Source organism: Lampetra fluviatilis, chromosome 8 (assembly GCF_964198595.1).
Source record: "Lampetra fluviatilis chromosome 8, kcLamFluv1.1, whole genome shotgun sequence".
NCBI lineage: Eukaryota > Metazoa > Chordata > Hyperoartia > Petromyzontiformes > Petromyzontidae > Lampetra > Lampetra fluviatilis.
Window position 1 is genome coordinate 7,802,490 of NC_136282.1, and position 22,684 is coordinate 7,825,173.

General features: G+C 43.1%; 1 protein-coding gene and 1 long non-coding RNA gene across 2 annotated transcripts in view; both read left to right on the forward strand.

Annotated features, from left to right (window-relative positions):
* Positions 1-10,735, forward strand: part of LOC144933818 (uncharacterized) — a 46,362-nt gene extending 35,627 nt beyond the window's left edge. Inside the window, exon 3 of the long non-coding RNA XR_013637096.1 lies at positions 10,557-10,735. This is a non-coding gene — a long non-coding RNA (uncharacterized LOC144933818). The remainder of the gene's footprint in view (positions 1-10,556) is intronic.
* Positions 10,736-10,790: 55 nt separating this feature from the next.
* On the forward strand, positions 10,791-21,507 carry LOC144933816 (L-lactate dehydrogenase). Its single transcript, XM_078859000.1, has 8 exons — positions 10,791-10,917; positions 15,219-15,366; positions 17,756-17,873; positions 18,095-18,268; positions 18,543-18,716; positions 19,261-19,378; positions 19,752-19,875; positions 20,523-21,507. The coding sequence occupies exons 2-8, from the start codon at positions 15,235-15,237 to the stop codon at positions 20,685-20,687; spliced, it is 1,005 nt and encodes a 334-aa protein (XP_078715126.1). The 5' UTR covers positions 10,791-10,917; positions 15,219-15,234; the 3' UTR covers positions 20,688-21,507.
* Positions 21,508-22,684: the final 1,177 nt, after the last annotated feature.

The window sequence follows — 22,684 nt, forward strand, 5'->3', positions numbered from 1 at the left end:
ATATAGGATTGTAAATCGTTTCTTTCCAAATATTTGTTGGGGTCAAAGTATTATTTGCTAAGATGGGTAGGTGATGTTTCCCTTTGTGTCAAACTGCTGCAAAAAAAAAATCACTTTGTGTATTAATTATTAATTTGTTTCCAATAATACTGTTATGTATTATTTTTAGGAGCAAGGCATACCCAACGTTTTTCTACATACTGTGTTTATAATAGGCCATTGAAAGCATGCTCATTTGACAGAATGTATCAATCAGATGAATACGTAGGTTGCATATTGACCATTGCACTGCACTCCAATTGCTGGAACACAGATTCAATCCCATCCCCTATACCAAGTGAACGCCTCCTCCAGTCTCAGTGGCCTCAAACAAGTGGTTAATAATTCCACGGATAAATAGCAACGACTTCAGGCGGCACTGTATATCCAGTCAGAACGTGCCAGCCACAAAAAAACAGATATAATCCTCGCTCATCATCGTCGCCCTTGTCCCGAAAGTCCTTTATTATATTAATAGATTGTGGCTTAAGTAGTTTAATTATATCCCATAGACTGTCTTTAGTAGGTTATGTTGTGGTTTAATGTTATTAAAAAAAAAACCTCATTTGGAAATTGAACAGCATTGTCAAGCAAGGTCAAACAACCCTCAGGATTGACAGAGGGCTGTAAATGATGAATGCAGGTCTGTATTATCAACACTGTACCGAGTTCAACCTCTCATTTGTTCAACATATTACAGTAAGTAAAATATCTGTCGGTGTAGATCTCAGGATGATGGCCTGACACAGGATGCACTCTGCTATTTAACATGTTGTGTGAGTTACACTAAACAAACGTATTTGCAATGCAGTACAATATGCTGTATGTTTTTGTTTCAGTTTACAGCATAGCATGAATTTGGAGCATCACATGAGGCTTGGGTTGCCACCTATGAGGTACCACAAACCAGGGGATATGATGGGAAGAAGAATATCCCACAATACCATAACAGTGGAGAACCACATGCAAATGCAATGTCTTGGGTGGAGCATAATTATGCAATTCACAAAAACGGGACTTTTAATATCTTACAAATTTCCCAGGACAGCTACTTCAAAACGAAAATGATCGTCGGGAATTCGAGGGCAGGTGACAACCGTAGAGGACGCAGCTGGCATCTCAAATGTTAACCTTTTAAAAACACTGACTTCCAGTTTAATTGAGTCAGCATGGTTATAAATACACCGAGGCTGCACGACACCAACTATAGCCCCTGTCTGGGCCATAACTGACGTAAAGGTCAGGCAGGTTTCATGTTAACGTCTCGCAAGCTAAAGAAAACCGTTCTTAAAATTAGCATCATTTAATAAATTACTGTGAATTAAGAATAAACCCTGTGAAAGTTTGTACGTGACCTGGAAAAATCCCAAAGGAAAATGTGCGGTGTGGCATTTGGCTCAACAACGAAAAAAAAACTCCACAATAATCGGCTGAACCCTTGGAGCAAGAGAAAACGAATGCGTATCTGAAACCGTTGAGAGTAAGTGAACATTGAACTATATGGTGCATATAAAAAGGTTAATGCTTGTGTTTGTTACAATACTGCATTTTATGACAGACTTTGTAGGACACGGGACAATTTGATTATAAATGCCTTCACGTTTGGCTGCACCTGTGTACAGAACTCTGGGACGATGTGGAGGGTAACAAAACTTGGTGGATCGTATTATCTGCGAGAGTTACCCGCTATTTTACGCCGCTTATCCACCATAAATAAATGTGGATTTTAATTGTGGATGGTAGGATACATGTCCCGATAGACTTCTTGTTGTTGTTTGTGAAAAACGTGCGTTTCATAAGAAGATACCGAAACGCCGTTGCATTGCTCTGAGCGTTGCGATAGCTGTGTTTTGCGAGCACGTGGCAATGAATACGAAACTCTGATCCAAGGCTTAGGCTGCTTCCTCGTCGGTGCTGCTATCGTACTCGGGGGGGCCGTCGGGCACGGGGTAGTCGTAGAATGCGGCGGGCAGGTTGGTCTTGATGAACACGAGGAGCTTCTTCTCCACAATCGTGGGCGCCAGTGAGTTCATTAGCTTGGAATGGATGAAGCCCATCGTTGAGAAGTTGGCGAAGTGCGGTTCTGAAATTAAAACCAATTAAACCAGCCACTGCGCCTGAGTTTGCCGGGTTGTCTGCTGCGAGCGAGGTGGCTTTGGCCATGCATGCATGCTTGACTGTCATCCGTGGGCCGAGTGCACACACATGGCCTTGGTGCGAGCGCTGTGCGCCGTGCACACCACGCACAGCTTCATGATGACTCTGGGAGGGTGTGCGTGCGAGGGCTGTCATTCGGCGTGTTTCTGGTTTTTTTAGAGGACGTCTGGAAGGGTGCTTTAACATTTCTTGAATACGCCCTCCATGCAGCAATTGAGCCGACAATTGCAACAAAATTGGCAATTATTGTTATGCTTCGAAATAAAATGTACTCATGGCTCGATCTGATATAAAAACTGCAATATAATCAATTTATAATTGTGGGGGGAAATTGCTTTACTGTACTTAAAACACAGCAATATATAACACTGAGAAAACGTGAAAACAAAGAACACCATTCTGGCATATGTTTGGCCTGGGAAGGCTGTTGGATTGGCCCACGAAGCTATGGCCTGCCAAGACAAAGAGATTCATATTAGTGAGATGAAAGATAAACGAGTGAATCGCCCACATGGCTTGTGTTAAATCCAATGCATTCATTTTGTACAGTTTTTTGTTGCAAATCTCCAACTCCAATTTGATGGAAAATTATAGAGCATGCAATGTAGGCTTGCGCAACATATTAATACGTACCCAAAATTCCAAGCGGATAACCCCTGCCCTCATTATTTGACATTCGGGAAATGTGTTTTTTCTGTTTCTAGCCTTTCCTCTAGATTGACGTGGCAAATAACACACAAAGGACACTCACTGTTGCACTGAATTAGGTTAAATATGGTATCCAATACTGTAATAATACACTTCAGCCTTTTGTCAATCCAATCTGGTGCTGTTGATCACGAGGGTTGTTTTGTCTATACTTCACTACACAGGCCCAGGGGGGATTGGTAAAGGGGGTCTCTCCCAGGACCCGCTCAGGGAGTCGCCCAATACCCACTCACACATCACTCATCACTGCTGTTAACCATGGCCGGGAATCAAACACTGGTCCTTGGGTTTGCAGTGCAGTATGCTGTCCACTGCACCACGTACCCCCGCCAGGTATCAAAATCATCATTTAGAAAACACATACAGTACCGTATTTGGGATACATGCAGATTTTTTCTGAATTATTTAAATATCAAATGAAATGTCCTATTTAAGTGGGAAACATTCAATGAGATTTGTCGACTTGGGGTAAATTGTATATAATGTATACATGTACATAGATATAGAATCCAATTAATTCTACAGTGTGGAATTAATATATAACTCATACGAGTTGGTGATAATGGGCTTCCAACTAAAAAATACATGGTTGAACATAAAATCTTCATAAAAACTGAGCTGTGAGTATAACACGTAGGCTTTCGCAACGAATATCCATAATACAGGTTTTTTGGGTTAGATCGTGTAAATATATGTGTCGTTAAACCCGCCACCACCCAACACAGCCAATTAGTAAGGTTTGTTACATAAACAGAACATGCCGATTAGTTACTAGTACAGCACACCGGTGTGTTGGAGAGCAAAGCCACAACGTTTCAACAGTAGTTATAAATTCAGCTGTAATATACATTTGACGATTTTTAAAATGTCCTTGTCAATTCGTATTTGTGAAAGTCAAACAAAAATACCCCCCCCCCCGTAACAATTTTAAAAGAAAATATTTTTGTGTGAATGAAAGCAAAACATATGTAGATGAGTGTTTAATTGTGTGCCAGACGCTTATTTTGGAGCTTGTGTAAACATTGCATAATTTGCAATGAAATACGATACTGTTGTTTGCCCGTGTTTGCTGTTTTGTATGCCACTATTCATTGTGCAACATGTTATAAAGAAACTAGATTTGAATTAAAATTTGATCTACTTCGGTCTGCTATTCATGCTGAGATCCATGGTTGTTATTTTAATTTCCGAGTCTGCCATCTGAGTTTGATCAAATTGGAACCAATGCAAAACTCGAGACCCTGGCACTAACGTCGGTTGCAGAGGTGTCAATGTTCACCGCACGGTTGCCAAATAAGACATTGCCGCTTGACTCTCAAATCGTGCTCGGACGTTTTTGCACCGCTGATTGTCCATCTGTAAAATATTTCGTTCAGTAATGGCCGTTTCCCAGACCTGTTCAATATGTCGCAGGCAACACCGCTCCTGAAAAAAGTTGGCTTGAGCCATAGTGGCCTCGCAAACTCTTGCCCAATCTCAAACCTGAGTACGATTTCAAAGGTTGTAGAGCGCCTTTATCTGAAGCGGTCACTTCCCCACGTTGCTGTGATGGGCAGATTCAACCCAGTACAGTTGCCCCACTGGAAGTTCCACAGCACTGAGACTGCTACAAGACCATGGGTGACCGGTGCGCCGCAGCGTTGGTTGGTCTTGATCTCTCAACCGCCTTCAACACCATCGACTATGAGATACTCATCGTACGGCTAAGGTCAAGGTTTGGTGTAATAGGTATGACACTGGGGTGGATTGAGCCATAGCTGCATGGTCGATCACAGTTTTTCTTTTTTTTTGTCAAGCTGGGTGACGAACAGCCATCGCCTATGGCATGTCAAGTTGCCGTACCAAAGGGGTCCATCCTCACGCCCTTCATATTTTCAACATTGGTCTCTCCGATCGCGGATGTCATCTCATCGCATGCCATCAAGTTCCATCATTATGCTGATGATGCACAATTGTACACCGCAGTGAAATCAAAGTAAGATATGGAGAGCCTCGGTAACCTTGAAGATGGCATGCGAGCGGTGCACGTGTGGTTTGCATGAAACAAAATTCTGTTTATTCCAGAACAATCAGAGGTTCTGCTGGTTGGCACTCAGGCCCAGGCGCAAACATTCGTGGAAGGATCAGGTGTGGCGGTCGCAGACTGCAGGATTCAGTTTTCAACTCATCTATAAGAGGCTCAGCACCACACTCAACCAGCATATATGTTTGCGTTGGTTCGTTTGCATTGACATGCTAATCTCTCACAATACAATGGCCACCCCTAAGACTCGCACCCATCTCGGTTCCCATCTTTGGATTTCCCACTCGCTTAGGCACAATCTCTAGCCCCCATCCTCTTGCCCGATGCGGCTATCCCCCCCCCCCCCCCCGTATATATGTAAAGGAGAGCCGACACAAGGTTGCAGGGGGTTCGTCTTTTATTCCTTTTCTCCCATCCACACCTGTCCCCCACCGTCTCAATCTCGTTCCCGTCAAACTTCCCTCTTCCGGCCCGTTCTCTCCCTTAGAGCTCCTCGCTTGCTCCTCCCCCTTCTCCTGTCACCGTCCCACTCCCCCTCCTATTGGTGGGAATCCTTCGCCTGACACCCCTACATATATAAGGACTTCGTTTCAGCAGCCTGTTTCTCTATCCCACCTGAGGACGATCGCTTGTGTGGCGATCGAAGCGTCGTGATCGATTATAATTTTTCTACGTGACTTTACCGAAAGAACCAAAGAGTATGGATTCCTGCAGTCACGAAAACTTCAGATCAAGACGGAATATGTCATTTGATTACCACGTGCAAAACATGGTCAGGTCCTGCAATTTTCATATCGGGGCTCTACGACGCATTCACGTGAGTCATGACGGCCCACACGGTGGTGTGCAGCATAGTATGAACAAGGTTCGATTATGTGCAATTCACTACTCTATGGGACGTCTGGCAAAAACATTACCAATCTGCATCGTGTACAAAACTCTTTGGCGCGTGTCGTGATGGGTAATGCAAGATGTGGCCATGTCCGTCCAGTGCTCGCTGAGCTGCATTGGCTTCCAGTTATCGAAAGAATACATTATAAGGTCGCAATAATTATACACAAAGTGCTTGCCACAAATTAAACAATACCTTGCTGATCTCGTCGAGGAGCATAAACCATCACGTGAAATCTGGCCATCCTCGCAGCGGCTTTTGGTTAACGATCAAATTAAGATGGTCACTGCATCAAGCGCTTTCAGCTCCCTACGCAGGAATATGTTTTAAACTAGTAATGTCCGCAAGGATATATCTACTGCTGGAGGAGGCCTCTCTGAGCCATTGCCACCCCTTGTACAGTGAAAAAAAAATCTAATTTAATCCAATTCTTTTTTTGTGTGCATTCCTTGTGCTGTGGGTGTCACTCTATTCATGAAAGGCTTTCGGTCCAATTGGCCGATGGATGTCGCACGCACCCCTTCTTGTTGCACAGTGGCTTAGAAAAATAAAATCGTGCGGTGAAAACAGCACGCAGAACGGTTCAGCGTGAATGACCATATTTATTTAATTTTATTGATTTCAGCCCCCAACCTTCAATGCCCTTCATCGTGTCCACCCTCCACGCTACCATTGCACTCAATGCTACCAAAACCAAACTGTCTTTGCCCCGTGGGAGGCACAGTGGCTTGGAAAAGGTTGGCAGGGAGGGGGGTGGCCCATACCACGTTCCATTGTGGCTTTTGTGCTGGAGGTGGATGGAGATCGGGCAGCAATTGTGGATGCGTCATGCCGACGTGGGAGCATGGGGGAGTGTCATCCGCAAACCACACGCAGCGGCTTACGTGCCGGACGTGACTTCCTTACTACTGCGGCGAGGCTAAAGAGAGCAGGGCTTAATATCTCTTTACTGGCATTTAGCAAACCCCAAGATTTGCCATTTCATTAAACATCTATGTGGCTATAGTTAACCATAACCCAGCCGTTATCCACATGGCTGATTAAAAAAAAAGTATTTGGCTTCTAGAATGATAACGTTGAAGGGGTGAGTATAGGGTGATTGTTAATACAGTACATTTGTAGCACCTTAGTTGGTTTGCCCCAGTGTGAATGGCGCATTCAGGTTATTTTTGGACCACTGCGCATTTCGGCTTTGGGAGCTGTCGTCTGTGTATAGCTGCAGTCAAGAACCGTACAGTCGGTGTTAGACCCAATTGGATGTGGCCTCGATATTTCCAAGGTTGTTAACTCTTAAAATATTAATAAACACCGCATATGGTACCGTATACATGTGTGCTTCAGATGTGATGGACACTGCCTGTGGTTCTATTTAATGAAAATCTAACTTGTTTTAATCAAACTCTATCGACATATCGGTCATTATCCTTGTGAAAGACTCAACGCAGAATGTCCCTCGATTTTATCTTCCACGAAGCTGTTCGGCATCTACATCAGCCATTCGAAAGAAGAAATCCTTAACACAAACGACTCGAATGATTTAGATTTAGTTAGCATCGAAGTGCAATCACATCTCGATACGCCTAAAAAAAAAAGGTGATGGACTGCATCGGAGGGCAAGGGGGTCATGGCAGGGAATACGATTAAAAAAAAATTCTGCGTAATGCTATGAATTTATTACATAAATTAAACACAGTTTAACACGTAGGCTTTCGCGACCAATATTCATAATAAAGGCTTTTGGATTAGATGGCGTAAGTAAAAATGTGTCTTCTTGGTTCTTTCGGTAAAGTCACGTAGAAGGGAAGTAATAAAATAATAAAAATAAAACACAATAAAATAATTAAATTTTGATTTAAAGCTTTCGTGACTGCAGGGATTCATCTTCTTGGTTCTTTCGGTAAAGTCACGTGACTTTACCGAAAGAACCAAGAAGAATAAAATAATTCTCACGTTTCGGCCACAACGCAAGCAGCCGTCCTCAGGTGAAAACCAGGTCCGTCGAGGCGACAGAGTGTGAATGAAACAGCACACGAGCTTGGAGCATATATATAAGCTTAAGTCGAAATATAAATGTGTCGTAACCCTCCACCACCCGACACAGCCAGTAAGGTTTATCACGTGAACAACGCGCCAGTTATTGACTACTTCAGCCCACCTGTGTGTTGGAGAGTAAATGCACAACATTTACAATTTGAGTACCGTAACGTTTCGCTGGTAATTAACATCAACCAGCATCATCGGGCGATTTGCCAGAATAGTGAATAACCAATTATCATATTTTTTACTGGAAAATGAGGTTCCAATGGTGTAAATGCTTACCCCGAGCTCTCATACTCTGATGGTGCATTGCCTTTGAGTTGTGCGCCTTTTGGCGTCATCTGGTCCAACACCCATGTGAGACTAGGCTCTAAGGAAAGCTGTCTCGGGTGTGGACCAATCAACTTCAAGGACAGTGCATGCATGATCAGAGTTATGTTTTTTTTGTTTGCATTACGACTGCAGGTATTGTGGTATATGCAAACATGACTCCTTGTAAAAAAGGTGTCAGTTTTGTTGCCAGATAAAAGGGTAAAAAAACAATTATTAAATCCACCTGCTTCGGGTCTTAAATTGAGCAAGATGACGTCTCCGCTGACCCCATCAGGTGCAGAGGTCAGAGGCGAAGAAGGTTGGGGGGGGTTATTGTAATTATATGTAAGATGAGTAATCAGTTAATTAGCATGTGTTTCCTCTACAAGCAATGCAGTTGTTAGATGTATTACTTAATAATAGGCTTCCAGGCAGCAATAAGACCGGAATCAGGAGGATTGCTTCATTCGTCTGATGCTGGTTGATGTAATTACCAGCAAAACGTCGAATTAAAATTGAAAATGTTGTGGATTTACTCTCCAACACACCGGCGGTCTGAAGTAGTAACCAGAGGTGGGACAAAGTCATTGTTATGCAAGTCCAAGTCGAGTTGCAAGTCATCAAATTCATGACTCGAGTCTGACTCGAGTCCAAGTCACATGACTCGAGTCCACATCTCATAGGTGGGACAAAGTCATTGTTATGCAAGTCCAAGTCGAGTCGCAAGTCATCAAATTCATGACTCGAGTCTGACTCGAGTCCAAGTCACATGACTCGAGTCCACACCTCTGGTAGTAACTAACTGGCGCGTTGTTTACGTGACAAACCTTTCTGGCTGTGTCGGGTGGTGGAGGGTTACGACACATTTATACTTACGCGATCTAACCCAAAAACCTATATGAAAAATTAAACACAGCCACGCACTTCATTCCATGTTTGATTAATTCGAACATGTTTTGTCATCGTGAGTAGGCGACGGTTGTATAAGGCCGCTGTTGCTGCAACTCCTGATGCAATTGTGGAAACTGAGTTGGCAATGGATCAGCAATGCCCCTTCAGCGTCAGGATGGAGTAATGCTCCTGCAATGTGGCTGCTCGAAAAACTAGATTTACAGGCTAGGGGCCGTCCATAAATAACGTCACTCGATTTTGGACGATTTTTTACCCCCCCCCTTCGTCACACGGCTTCACAAAAAGTCAGGACCCCCCCCCCCCCTCAAATATGACGTCACAAAGCTCTGCCCCCCCCCCCCAAAAAAAAAAAACATGCTTCAAATCGCTTGAAACTATTGTCATTGTAGTGCGTATTTAATGTGGCGCTGCACTCTGATGTTGTAGGAGAATTTTTTTTATTAAAAAGTCTATTTAATTAAGTAGAACGTGTTGTCTATATTTATTTAAAGTTGCGCATTTTGATGTGACGTCACATTTCTCCCCCCCCATCGTCACAAATGTCTGAACCCCCCCCCACCCTAGGTGCGTGACGTCATTTATGGACGGCCCCCTAGAGGAAACAATCAATGGGCAATGACTTAACAAAAATGTAATGGCTGAAAACAGGTGGACCATATGAATAGAAGGCGCTTGCTCGATAAGTGAGGGCCATTCATCATGAAACATGATACCAACCTATACACCAGATGAAAAGGGGACGGTAAAATATGTCACCAGGGCATCTAACACTGTACTGAATTAATTTAATGTGCAGTTCATTGGGCTGGAAAATTGTTACTCTTTACCACCTTACCAAAATCGTTCATTTGAATGGTATTTCAGTTTGATTGTTACAATTTTACAATGCATTACCGTATAGGCATTGCTTAAGTTATGTAATTGTAGCGTTGGTTCCCTGAGTAGTTTGTCGTTGTCGAGAATATAAATTACAAAATAAATAAGCGATGTCTCCACATATCCTTTCCACATGAAAAAAAACATAAACGCACTCCCAGAAGGTCGTCCGGCTAATGGGTTGTGTAAGAAATGCCTTTATTTTTTTTATGTGGAGATTAATATATTGTGACACTATTTATTTCACTAAGTGGATGCACGCTCGATAAGAAGGGGGTGGGAGTGTTGCGTGATGACGTCACACGAACTAACGGCGGACGAAGCCCAGTGCGATGAGGGTGCGCGGTGACGTCAGGCGTACGTATGTCGCATTGACAGCGTGCGCGGTGACGTCACGCGAGATGTGACGCTACGACGGTGGGGGGCGGCGGGGGGGAGGGGCAACGCGCGGTCACCCCCTCCCACCGTGCGCGATGACGTCAAGCGGTCGAAGGCTGCGGTAGAGTTGCGCGCGCGTGATTGGATGAGGGTTGGCGGTGGAGGCCGAGGGGTTACGCGTGCGTGATGACGTCATGACGGCCTGAGCGGAATTGCGCGCAGAGTGCTCGCCCGCGTGCGTGATGACGTCACGAGCGACGAGCGGAGAGGGGGCTCGCCCGCGTGCGTGATGACGTCACGAGCGACGAGGGAGAGGTGCTCGCACGCGTGCGTGATGACGTCACGAGCGACGAGGGAGAGGGGCTCGCCCGCGTGCGTGATGACGTCGGCGGGGCGAGAGGAAGGCGCCCGCGTGCGTGATGACGTCACGAACGACGAGGGAGAGGGGCTCGCCCGCGTGCGTGATGACGTCAGCGGGGCTAGAGGAGGGCGCGCGCCCCCGCTTCTGACGCACTCCGCGTCCCCGCTCCGCCGCCTGCAGCCGCCTCTTCCTCTCTGCTTCTCACCGTCGTCGTGTTCCCCGGTACGTGTGGACGGTAGCAAGCGGCCACCGCGTTATTATTTATATCGCGTTAATCACTAATCACGCACACACATCGTCGTTGAGTAACGAATGTATTTTTTTGTCTCTTTGTGAGGCTGATTCTGCGCAAAGGAATGTTCATTCTGCACCTCGCAAAACAACAATAATTATTATATATTCATCCCTTTGTCGGTGACAGAGAGAGAGGAAACAACCCCGTTATGTGAAGTCTGGCTTCATTGACTCGTGCCTGTTTAATCAACCTCGCTGCCTGCCATGCGTGTGGTGAGAGGCGTCGTTTCTAGGCCGATTAGTTGTGGCAATGTGTAATTATGCGATGGCTTGCGATGATTGTCCTGTTGCATCGCGCTCAGATCGTCACCACGGCTGCAGTTGTGGCCTCGTACCGGGAAGCCCTCAACCAGCATTAGCTTCTCCTGCAGCGATCAGAATATTTATTTATAGTGGAGGAATCCGATGAGCAATGAAGCTTTTTTTTCAGGGGTACAACCATATATTTGGTTGAATTGAGCCTTCCGATAAAAAGGCGATGGTTTAATTGGAACGCACAATTTATGTTGTTACCCAGGTCTTCCTTAAAAAAATTGGTTCACTTTGACTCATTTGATATGTCAATAAGGACAGTGAAACATAATCCATTGTGAGAATTGTATTTTATTATGTTTTATTTTTATTATTTTATTATTATTTCCCTTCTACGTGACTTTACCGAAAGAACCAAGAAGATAATCCATTGTTTTGTATTGGTATGCGCTCACGTCTAACCTCTCCACCACCAAACCCACACTGACCAGCGTGGTGAAGTATGGTCAAATAGCCCCGAGGACTGACACAGCTTGAGGAGACCCTCATCTAGCAGTGGATTGTCCTGTGCATCATGCACTTCAGAATTGTCGATTGCAGCGGACAATTTCGAGTGGAGGATGGTTGAGCAAACACCACCTACACGAAATGGAGCCACGTTGGAGGAAGGTTGATGTTCGAAACAAGTCCCGACTATACGTTCTTATAAATCTTAAAAGAAAGTATGTGCAGTGAAACGTAACAGGCAAAATATAGGTGCACTAGAGTTGCTTTTTTCGGGCACGAGTTGACCTACTTAAGCATTGTGCAGCCCTTAATTAGCTATTTGCTATGAAGACTTTGCGGGTGTGTTTTGTCATGTTAAGAGTGTTAATTTACACCTGGAATGGTGATTAAATTGTTCCGCAAAAAAGTCTAAATGTTAGACTTTTAATGTCTTCCCGGAGGTCAGGCTGCAAGCTGGCGTCTGGGTTATAAACGCCCTTGGCGTGGGATGTCAGACCAGCCGGCATTCTATGCGCTCAGGGTTATTCATTATTTAGTTATCTTTTACATCACGGGTGGGCACTTGGTCATTGTGGAAAATGTTTCGGCTTAATTTCTTTTTACGTTGTGTTCTATCACGAAATAGAATACTGGATAATTTATATTCTTTGCCTCGCTAATAATTACAATAATTGTATGTAATAGAAAGTTGAGTTTTTTTATTGTATTGCGGGTCGTTACCTTTTCATTTTGATGTACATTGCAAGTACTTTACTGTTGGTGTGTTTTCCTCCTGCAATTTTTTTTATAGGTTTAAGTAAATACACTTGGTTTAGTAGCAGAATTTTAAATATAATTTTGTGTATGAGTTTAAACATTGCCTGTGAATAAAAAAAATGTATGAACGTTGCCTGCGTTGATTTGCATAGACTTATAAAATGTAAAATATTCATGTCTAAATTCAGTTTTGTTGGAATTTCAGTTTTGTTGAAAAGCACACACCCCACCTTTTTGGCCACGTAGGCAAGGGAAGGGCCTGTGCTATTTGGTTGGGCTATGCTTTTTGCTGGAGGACTAAATGAATTCACACCGATACTTAGGCAACTATGTGAACCCCGCGCCCTGAGTAATTTGCTTGACTCGTATCATTGGCCAGTGATATCTGACCCCCCCCCGTCCTGTCTACCCGCCTTCACCAACTCGCACTGACCGGAGTGGTGAAGTATGGCCAGACAACTCCCATTGGTTATATGGCGTGGGAAAATCATATCTTAGTAGTTGATTCATGCAGGACTTAAATGTCAAATCATCAGTATAGTACTTCAGTAAACCCAAGTTATATGCACATTGTTTTTTGTAATCGGAATTTTTTTCCTAAATTGAGTAAATCAATCCATCAAGAAGAGTTTGTATGTGCAAGATACTTTAAAAAATTATGTTGCCATTTGTTGTGCATGTAATATTTGTGATATTGCAATAAGATAAGATTGTGTAATTGTGCAAATGTTAAGAATTAAAATTGGAAAAAAGAGAAGTGCACTTTTGGAACAGATTGGTAGAAACATCAATACAAAATATTACAAAGAGGTTGTCTAATGTAACTTTAATGGCTTGCACATTTAGTTATCTGGCCCTACACCAATGGAGACTAGGCTCTAAAGAAAGCCGTCTCGGGTGTGGGCCAATCAACTTCAAGGACAGTGCATATTATTATCCTTATCAGAGTTGCTTCTTTTTGTTTGCTTTATTGACTACTTGTGTTGTGGTCATTGCAAACATGATGCCTTGAATAAAGGTGTCAGTTTTGTACCAGTTAAAAGGGTAAAAACCTACCATTATGTGAAACTAATCGTCATACATAATTAGGGCTTAGGGTATTATCTTTGCTTGTAGCTTGAATAGCGTAGGAGCAGTTTTTATGGTACGTGGAAAGTGTTACTATTTTGCTGATTTCTTGCTTCCATAAGCATGTCCCCTAAAGGTTACAACCACATTCCATACGAAGGACACACCTTCAGGGAGTGGCTCGGTGCCAAATAAGTCGAGGGAATACATTTATATAACCTGTGTTTTATCCAGCAAGATGTATTACTACCTCCACAAGTCTATACTAATGTACTACAATATTTTGAAAGTTGTAATTGTATTAGATATATGGCCCCCAACATTTGTCGCCTTTGAAGATTGTTGTTGAATACCAGATGCCAATTATATGCCCCCCCACTGATTGTGATGGAGGCCCTTTGCCAGAGCAACACGCAATGACTGCAGGTTTGGTTTGCACAGTGGGTGTTTGGTTTCTATTACATGTACTACTACATTTAACCGAGTTATTGTGCAAGTTACATGTTAATTCATCATTTATGCTGTGAAAAATGTAGACCTAGCCATTGCAATATTTTTAGCTTTCTCCCTGGATTGTCAGTTACTAATCGTTAGTTGACGTCTAAATGCTGTGTCATAACGGAAATTGAGTCACTGGCCCCATGAGTAGGAGTTGATTTGACTGTACATTGGTGTACGTGCAGCAGCAGCCGTAATCATTCATGGCAGGCAAGAGAGAAAATGACTACCAAGCAGACCACTGGTTTTTTGTTGTTATATAACCTACTGCTTGTGTCCCCAAAGATTACTGCGGTTGTTTTTGTCTTGTGCAAGTTAAATATATGCTTGTCGGTCACACCAACTGTTGTGCAGATTGCATGTGACCAAAAAACAAATGTAAGGGCACTGTTCATGGTACAGAAGCCAGGCTTGTCAATGCACTGTACTGAACGTCTTGTTACCAGTAAGCAGAAATTTTGCTTTGTTCATCTGATCAATTTTTGCACTGCAGAAAACGCTGTATGAGCGTTTTAATACCGGTTATCCAATTTAAAGGCTTGCCCTCAAGTTTTTTTTGTCTGTCCATGCTTCATTTGAATGAATAAGATCCTATATGCTGGAATTTTTAGCTTGATTATTAATAGTTGATCGTTATATGGGTCACTGTTGTCTATATACATACAAGTACTCTATCACAATCTCAATTTGGGTTAATTCTAAAGCTGCCCCTTACACTAGTATTTAGAGAGTGGATAACATTCTTAATGCATGCATATTTCACATTCCATTGCATATTGTGAAGTTTGATACCAAAAATGTAAAGCATTTAACATTTTCTTATTTGGATGCACATTTCACAACCTTGGAAAAGCTGCAAAAAACTTACATTAATTGTATGATATGCCACTGGTATTTTAGTTTCTGCAGATGTCACTGTTAATCGTCTAATTTGTACAGCCAAAGCATGATGGTGCACGTTCACAAATGTCCCACGGCAATTGCAGATTAGAGGTTGTGGAAAAATACATCCACAGGATTTGCAGAACACTTGTCCTTGGACGCAATGATACAGGCATCGATAAGCATAGTACAGTATATAAATACAATTTGTATATGCATGTGCGAAGCGTTTGTAATCAAGTTCTGCTCCGGTTGTGTCTTTGTAGAACTAGTTGAGACACCATGGCATCCACCAAGGGAAAGCTGATCCACGAGATGGTGCCCAGCAAGGAGAGGGATCCTCCCCACAGCAAGGTGACCATCGTTGGTGTCGGCCAAGTCGGCATGGCAGCTGCCATCAGCGTCTTGCTCAGGGTGAGAAGGACACCTCCACACACACCAACACCCTCAGACTTCGACCCCTAACATTACCATGCTGATCCTTGAACAAGTGGTCCCTTGGAACTCGACTCGAGTCACAAGGGACCACTTCTCTCCACGAATTCCAAGGGGTACGAGAGGCCCCAGAGGCTTCAAACGTGGCCTAAATTTAATTTGACCTTTACTGCCAGCTGCCTGTGGGCTCTCACCCAAGAATCTGTATGCACTAAACATACGCACTACAATGGCATACATTTCATTGCCTATTGTACAATCTTGGACCTTAATCTGCCTTTATCTGGACCTTTAGCAACCTTTATCTGTCCCCATTTTTGTTTGCTTTTGTTTAATCCTTGCTGTTTCAAACATTGTCCCCTTATCCATTTCAAACAAACCATTCAAACAACATTATCATTGTATAAATATTTTCATAAATGTTATAACATTACATCCGTGCTTTGCACATAGAATATTGCAAACGCGAGTAAGTTTGATATTAAAATGCTCGAAATGGGTTAAAAGTCTAATCTTTTGGTTGAATATTAATTGTACTGCTGCAATGGTGTCTGTAAATCATGTTTGACAGATTGTAGTCATGAGCTACAAAGCCACCGAACCAGATTTTGTAGGAGCAGCCATAGCATAGAGGAAATAAATGTAGGTTAGTTCTAATAATGCACATGAGCAAGTATGTTCGTTTACAAATAAAGTAACTATTCACGTAGCTATATTTGTACTGCATGCACTGTATACGTCTCCATTTGGTGAAATGGACTGTTCTGCTCTTCTCATGTGATCCGTTTTTTCCCGACCAGAGGTCACTGACTGGCAAACAGCCAAATGCCTGCATAAACACGACGCCTTGTTCCATGAAGTCTGCCCACAGTCACAACTGCTAAATTATGATAGGCCTCTTACACAATGCAGTACCCATGCTTAAGTTGTAGTTGAAAAAAACGGGCCATTGATTAAAAAAGTGTACTTTTAACAAAACATTTGTATTTATTAGCAGTATTTTGCATCTACAATTTAAGGGGATGCTTTGCATCTTGTATTGTGTTACTTTGACAATCAACAGGGTCGTGAAAGTGGTATACTTTGTCGGTTATAATGTGGTACAGTGTCTATTTTATGTTCTCACTCTACTTTCTTGCTGGTGCTGTATTAGGAGGTAATCGTATTGGCTATTTTTGGGAGATGGCTCCTCTTTCTGCACCTCAGATATTTCTGTCGGCTATTTATCCCACCCATGCAAAGGGCAAATCAGAGTTTGTCCCTGAACCTGTTTGACACACCAACAATTATTTGAATAGAAAATGTAAGGCTGGTTTTCGTGTGATATTCAAATCTGGAAATGATGGAAATACCTACGTTTAAAACAACCTATGCAAAAACCATCAGCATCTTTTGAAGTGCTGATGAGTCCTAATGAGGAAATTGGTCCACAGTTGTCTGACTGAATCACTTTTGCCGTCAATCGATCACATGTGCTCAAATGTATTTTAATGGTGTTTTAAGACCAGAGTACCACAATGCACTTCAAAATTGTTGGTGATGTTTACATGCACATTGTGTTTAAAACTTGCATGGCAATGGGCGATGTTAAACATATAGGTGATAATCATAAATACATTTATATAATGTTAGCTATGAATCGAGTAGTGTTTGCAAATGAAAGCTTTGAACGTAGGTCTTTTGTACCTGTTGTACAGAATAATATTTTTTACAAGGTCTCTACAAATCTGACCTGACAATCTGTACTCAGGGAAACGTTTTTGCAGTTCTAAGCAACCTGCTTCTTTGTTTGCATGCTTAAGCTTGTCATGTGTATAAAAACAAGTTCCTTTTCACGCTGAGCTATGAGTTTGCTGAAAATACTTTTAAAAGATACAGCATTATCTGTAAATGGACTTGAGGTCTATATTTCTGTGTAACTTTGTTTAGGAATGTCCTTGTAAAAGTCACATTTCCTTGTATCACTTAAACAGAAAGTGAATGGAAGTCATGCACACTAGGAGTGACCCACTGTAGTAATCCCTTGAAAATGATTCATAGTTAATGTTTCGAAGCAAGCTTTTTCCATTTTAAATATGATACTTGACCAAAATTTTTTTTATATGTAAAAAAAATACTTTATAGTATTGTAAATACTTGCCACCAAAGCGTTTTAATAAGCCAAATTGTAGCTGGTGCAAGATGTGTCATGGTGTTTTGTTGGTACTTCATAGACATAATGCTATATTTAAAAATGTTGGCATGCGTTCAGTTCTTATGGGTGTCGTATATTTAAGGTTGCTTGGTACGTGATTGCCTCTGGCATTGTGGGTGGTGGTGAGTTTGCACACTGAGGGTGACTTGAGGACACGGTTGTGACGCACTACAGGACCTGGCGGACGAGCTGGCCCTTGTGGATGTGGTCGAAGACCGCCTCAAGGGAGAGATGATGGATCTGCTGCACGGGAGCCTCTTCCTCAAGACGGCAAAGATTGTGGCTGACAAGGGTGTGTATTAATTGTGACCAGACGCCAGAATACACTGGGCACCTCACAGATGGACAAGTGCAATTAAAAACCTTTTACTTTAAAAAGGGGTTTTCAAATGTTTTGCTTTTGAATGTATATATTTTTTATCAGTGTTTTTTTAAATGAAATATATATTTGCCAAGGTTGTATTCCTTGATGGACCAGGCATTTGCGAGTGACACTTGCGGTTGCTTGTGTAGATTACTCGGTGACGGCCGGCTCCCGCCTCGTGGTCGTGACCGCGGGTGCGCGCCAGCAGGAGGGCGAGAGCCGCCTCAACCTCGTGCAGCGCAACGTCAACATCTTCAAGTTCATCATCCCCAACATCGTCAAGTACAGCCCCAACTGCATCCTCCTTGTCGTCTCCAACCCCGGTGAGGCCCTACAAAGAGTGGCGAGATGGCAACCTCATGCTCTTCGTAAATTGTTCACTTGTTTCTTTGTACCCAGCTATTGATTTTGGTGCTTTGCTTTGAGTCACAAAAGGTAGGATAACGAGTAATATTGTTTTCACAATCCTACACGATAAAGTTTTTGCGATCACGATTTGACACTGCGTAATGATCACCATGGAGTAAAGCGGTTAGTCTTTGTACATTTTTTTTTTCAACTGGAGTTCACAGCGTTTTTCTCCCTTGTGCGTGACAGTGGACATCTTGACCTACGTGGCATGGAAGCTGAGCGGGCTGCCCAAACATCGCGTCATCGGCAGTGGCTGCAATCTGGATTCTGCTCGCTTCCGCTACCTGATGAGCGAGCGCCTGGGCGTCAACTCCGCCAGCTGCCACGGCTGGATCATCGGCGAGCACGGTGACTCCAGCGGTAAGAAAATGGCCGTTCTCCCACAACTGCAAGCAAGCAATTACATTTTATATTCATTATTAGGAGCAGTGGCACAGTGGTTGTAGTGAACTACCTTTTGGAGCCCGGCCACCCTGGTTCTATTCCCGGAACTGGTGAACGTTATTGTGGCAGTTACATCTGAACCAGTATTTGGTACCCACCCCCACTTCACCCCTCCAAGTTTGATGAAATAACGTCCATGGTGTGGGGATGTCTTTGTCCAGCAGTGAATTGATAAAGGGCTGTAAAGTTGTACAGTTTGATTTCTTGTGTGGCTATAATAAGGCTCATTGTGATAGAGCTAATATTGATTTTAGGATTGTGTGTTTACCCCCCCCCATCTAGATTACTTAATGTCACAACTTTTGCATGAAAATTTGTGAGTTTTAATAAACAAGAGAAGAAAACACAATCTCGACCATGTTTTATGCCATCCTTTGCACCTATTCATTGAATTATGAATATTACAATGATTCAATATGTATGTAATAATTGTGAGCATGCTTTGCTTGTGTTCTGCCAGTGCCTGTTTGGAGTGGCGTGAACGTGGCCGGGGTTGGCCTGCAGTCCCTGAACCCTGACATCGGCACGCCGAAGGATGGTGAGGACTGGAAGTCTGTGCACAAGCAGGTGGTGGACAGGTAAGCTTCTGCTAACTATGCACATTTAACATCCGTGTGCTTGAAAATTCTATACATGTAATGATGCACACACAAAGACTATAAAATATGCAGTTAAAAAACTTGAATAAATTGGTAACATTTTATGTTCATGTATAACATTTATGACTTCTGTCAAAATGTAATGAATGTATAAAGGATATTAATTCTAGATTTGAAGCTTTCGTGACTGCAAGGATTCATATTCTTAGGTTTTTTCGGTACCTACGTGAATTTACCGAAAAAACCTAAGAATATAAAGGATATGTTTGAAAAGGTATGTTCTGCTGAGTAATATTTAAATTCGAGTGATTCTTTGTGCACAGCATATTGACCACTTATGACGTTTTTTTAGTGCCTACGAGGTCATCAAGCTGAAGGGTTACACCTCCTGGGCCATTGGCCTGAGCGTGGCCGACCTTGCAGAGTCGATCCTGAAGAATCTGCGCCGTGTGCACCCCGTCTCCACGCATTGCAAGGTAATGTTCATATAATTAATGCGGCACCACACACCACCTCTGTGTAAGCCACGTTGGCTGTGCCAGAGACACTAGATGTAATATTTTCAGTGTCTCCTTAAACTTTGCTCATGTGGTTGCCTTGTTTACGTGCATGTGGAATTTATAAGGACACTTTAATTGTCTAATCGGAGTTTGTTAGTTTTGCACATTAAGTGAGAACAAAACTAGCAATTGCATGAACACATTCCTGCGGAGGGAGCTGGTAGGAACGTTGGGTTGCTTGGTCAATGGCCAGGGTCAACGGCGGCGTGGTGTATTCCGCAAATATGCCCGACTGTGAGGGTTAAACGTTGAGCACCACGGGGTGACCAGCCCCTCCCCACCCAGCCCCTCCCCACCCAGCCCCTCCCCACCCAGCCCCTCCCCACCCTCCCCTCTCCACCCAGCCCCTCCCCACCCAGCCCCTCCCTGCACGATGGACGGACACAATAATCCCCTGTGGGCTGGTGTAACCAGGAGGTTTCTACCAGTATAACTACACACACTGCTGTTTTTTTATATTATGTTGGCAATTATTATTGATAGATGTATTTATGTGATCTGGATGTCTTAGACCTCTTTCGAGTGCTGCCATATCCAATACGCGTTTGCACTTTTTGTTGCAGGGTCAGCACGGAGTCCATGATGATGTTTTCCTCAGCCTGCCCTGTGTGCTCGGCTCCGAGGGCATCACTGACATCATCAACCAGACCCTGAAGAAAGAAGAGGAGGCTCAGGTTCAGAAGAGTGCAGAGACCCTCTGGAATGTGCAGAAAGAGCTCACCTTCTAAAACGGGAGTCGCAAACTCGACGTTCTATAATGTTGAGCGTCGGGCATTTGAATCTAGAAAGGAAACATTTCTGGCTTTGGCACTGCTAGGCATATATACTTCCCTAAGCCTAAGTGAGCACAGCTTTGCACATTGTGTGTTAGGCTTCCAGTGTAATCGTTTGTCACCACAAACCTTTTGAATGTTGATGTGTGTACCTTGTGTGCCCTTGTAACAGCAGAAGTAGTGACACAAACGTTAAATGTCTGAACATTTTCAATAACTTTATTTGAGTGCTGTACTGGAAACAAAGTTTGCATCAATGTTCTAGACCTTGCCGTTCTCACGCCAACGTAAATAGTTATCCAATTAACAGAATCAATCACCAATTTGCAATGAACTTTGGTCCATTTATCAATGGCTGTGCATATTTTTTAAACCTACTCATGTTTGTCAATGTGTCCAATGTGATAAGCTTAACATCGTAATAAATAAATACATGTGATCAACATTTTGAAATAGTAATTAAATGTGATTGGTCAGTATATTTCACGCATTCAGTGTTTGCAATACCACTGGTTGAGCATGTGCACTTGTTATCATGTGTTTGTGCAGTCTTTTGAGTACATCTGACTAATGCTCTCCACTGGCTGTGCTTTGCTCTGTGTAACTACATGCAACACAAAGTTATAAGTACTGTTAACTGTGCTAGACGTATGTGGTGGAAAATGCCCACACGTTTTGAAACATAAGGCTGAACCCAAGGACGTAATCTGCATTGCTGTACCCTTTGCAAGAAATGGAATATCTGAGCGCGTCTGTGTCATTAAACTAGTTAAAAACCACACTAATGCGTGATCTTTTTTTCATACATTCACTTGCAATACTGTCCTGTTAATGTACAAGCACCTTAATTAAGGCACTTCAAAGAATTAACAATTTGTACAGCAGAATAGTAAGATGAGTTGATGAGAAGGATGGTGGTACATTAATACGATGTGTGAATTAATGATGAAAGTGACAAGTGGTTATTGATGAGCGAGTCTGAATGGGTCGGGAAGTTGAGAAAATAGATATGTTTTAAAATCATATTTTGGTACTGGCAAAGGGAGGTTCCAATGGTGTAAATGCTTACCCCGAGCTCTCATACTCTGATGGTGCATTGTCTTTGAGTTGTGCGCCTTTTGGCGTCTGGTCCAACACCATGTGAGACGAGGCTCTTATGAAAAGCTGTCTCGGGTGTGGACCAATCAAAGTGCATACATTATCAGAGTTGTCTTTTTGTTTTGCATTTCGACTGCAGCTATTGTGGTCAATGGAAACATGACTCCTAAAAAAGGTGCCAGTTTTGTTGCCAGTTAAAGGGTAAAAAACCAATTATATTTTGCGACTGGCAAAGGAGGTTCCAATGGTGTAAATGCTTACCCCGAGCTCTCATACTCTGATGGTGCATTGCCTTTGAGTTGTGCGCCTTTTGGCGTCATCTGGTCCAACACCATGTGAGACGAGGCTCTAAGAAAAGCTGTCTCGGGTGTGGACCAATCAATTTCAAGGACAGTGCATACATTATCAGAGTTGTCTTTTTTTGTTTTGCATTCCGACTGCAGGTATTGTGGTCAATGCAAACATGACTCCTTGTAAAAAAGGTGTCAGTTTTGTTGCCAGATATAAGGGTAAAAAACCAATGATCAATATCGATGGTCTTGGCAAACGCTGAAAATCACGAGGTGGTGCTCAACTGTCTGCAGTGCTGAACCATCGATGGGAATTCCGATGGTGGTGTCTTAACCTGCTCAAGTCCGCATGAATTGAGGGAATAGAGTGATGGAATCAGCTTGTAGGCAGGCATTAGTTTGGTGTGGATCGTTGCACCGGTGGATCATGAACTCCTGTGGCTTGAGGTCTGCATCCAATATCGCATTGGCCACTATACCAAACACATTCCTGCGGAGGGAGCTGGTAGGAACGTTGGGTTGCTCGGTCAATGGCCAGGGTCAACGGCGGCGTGGTGTATTCTG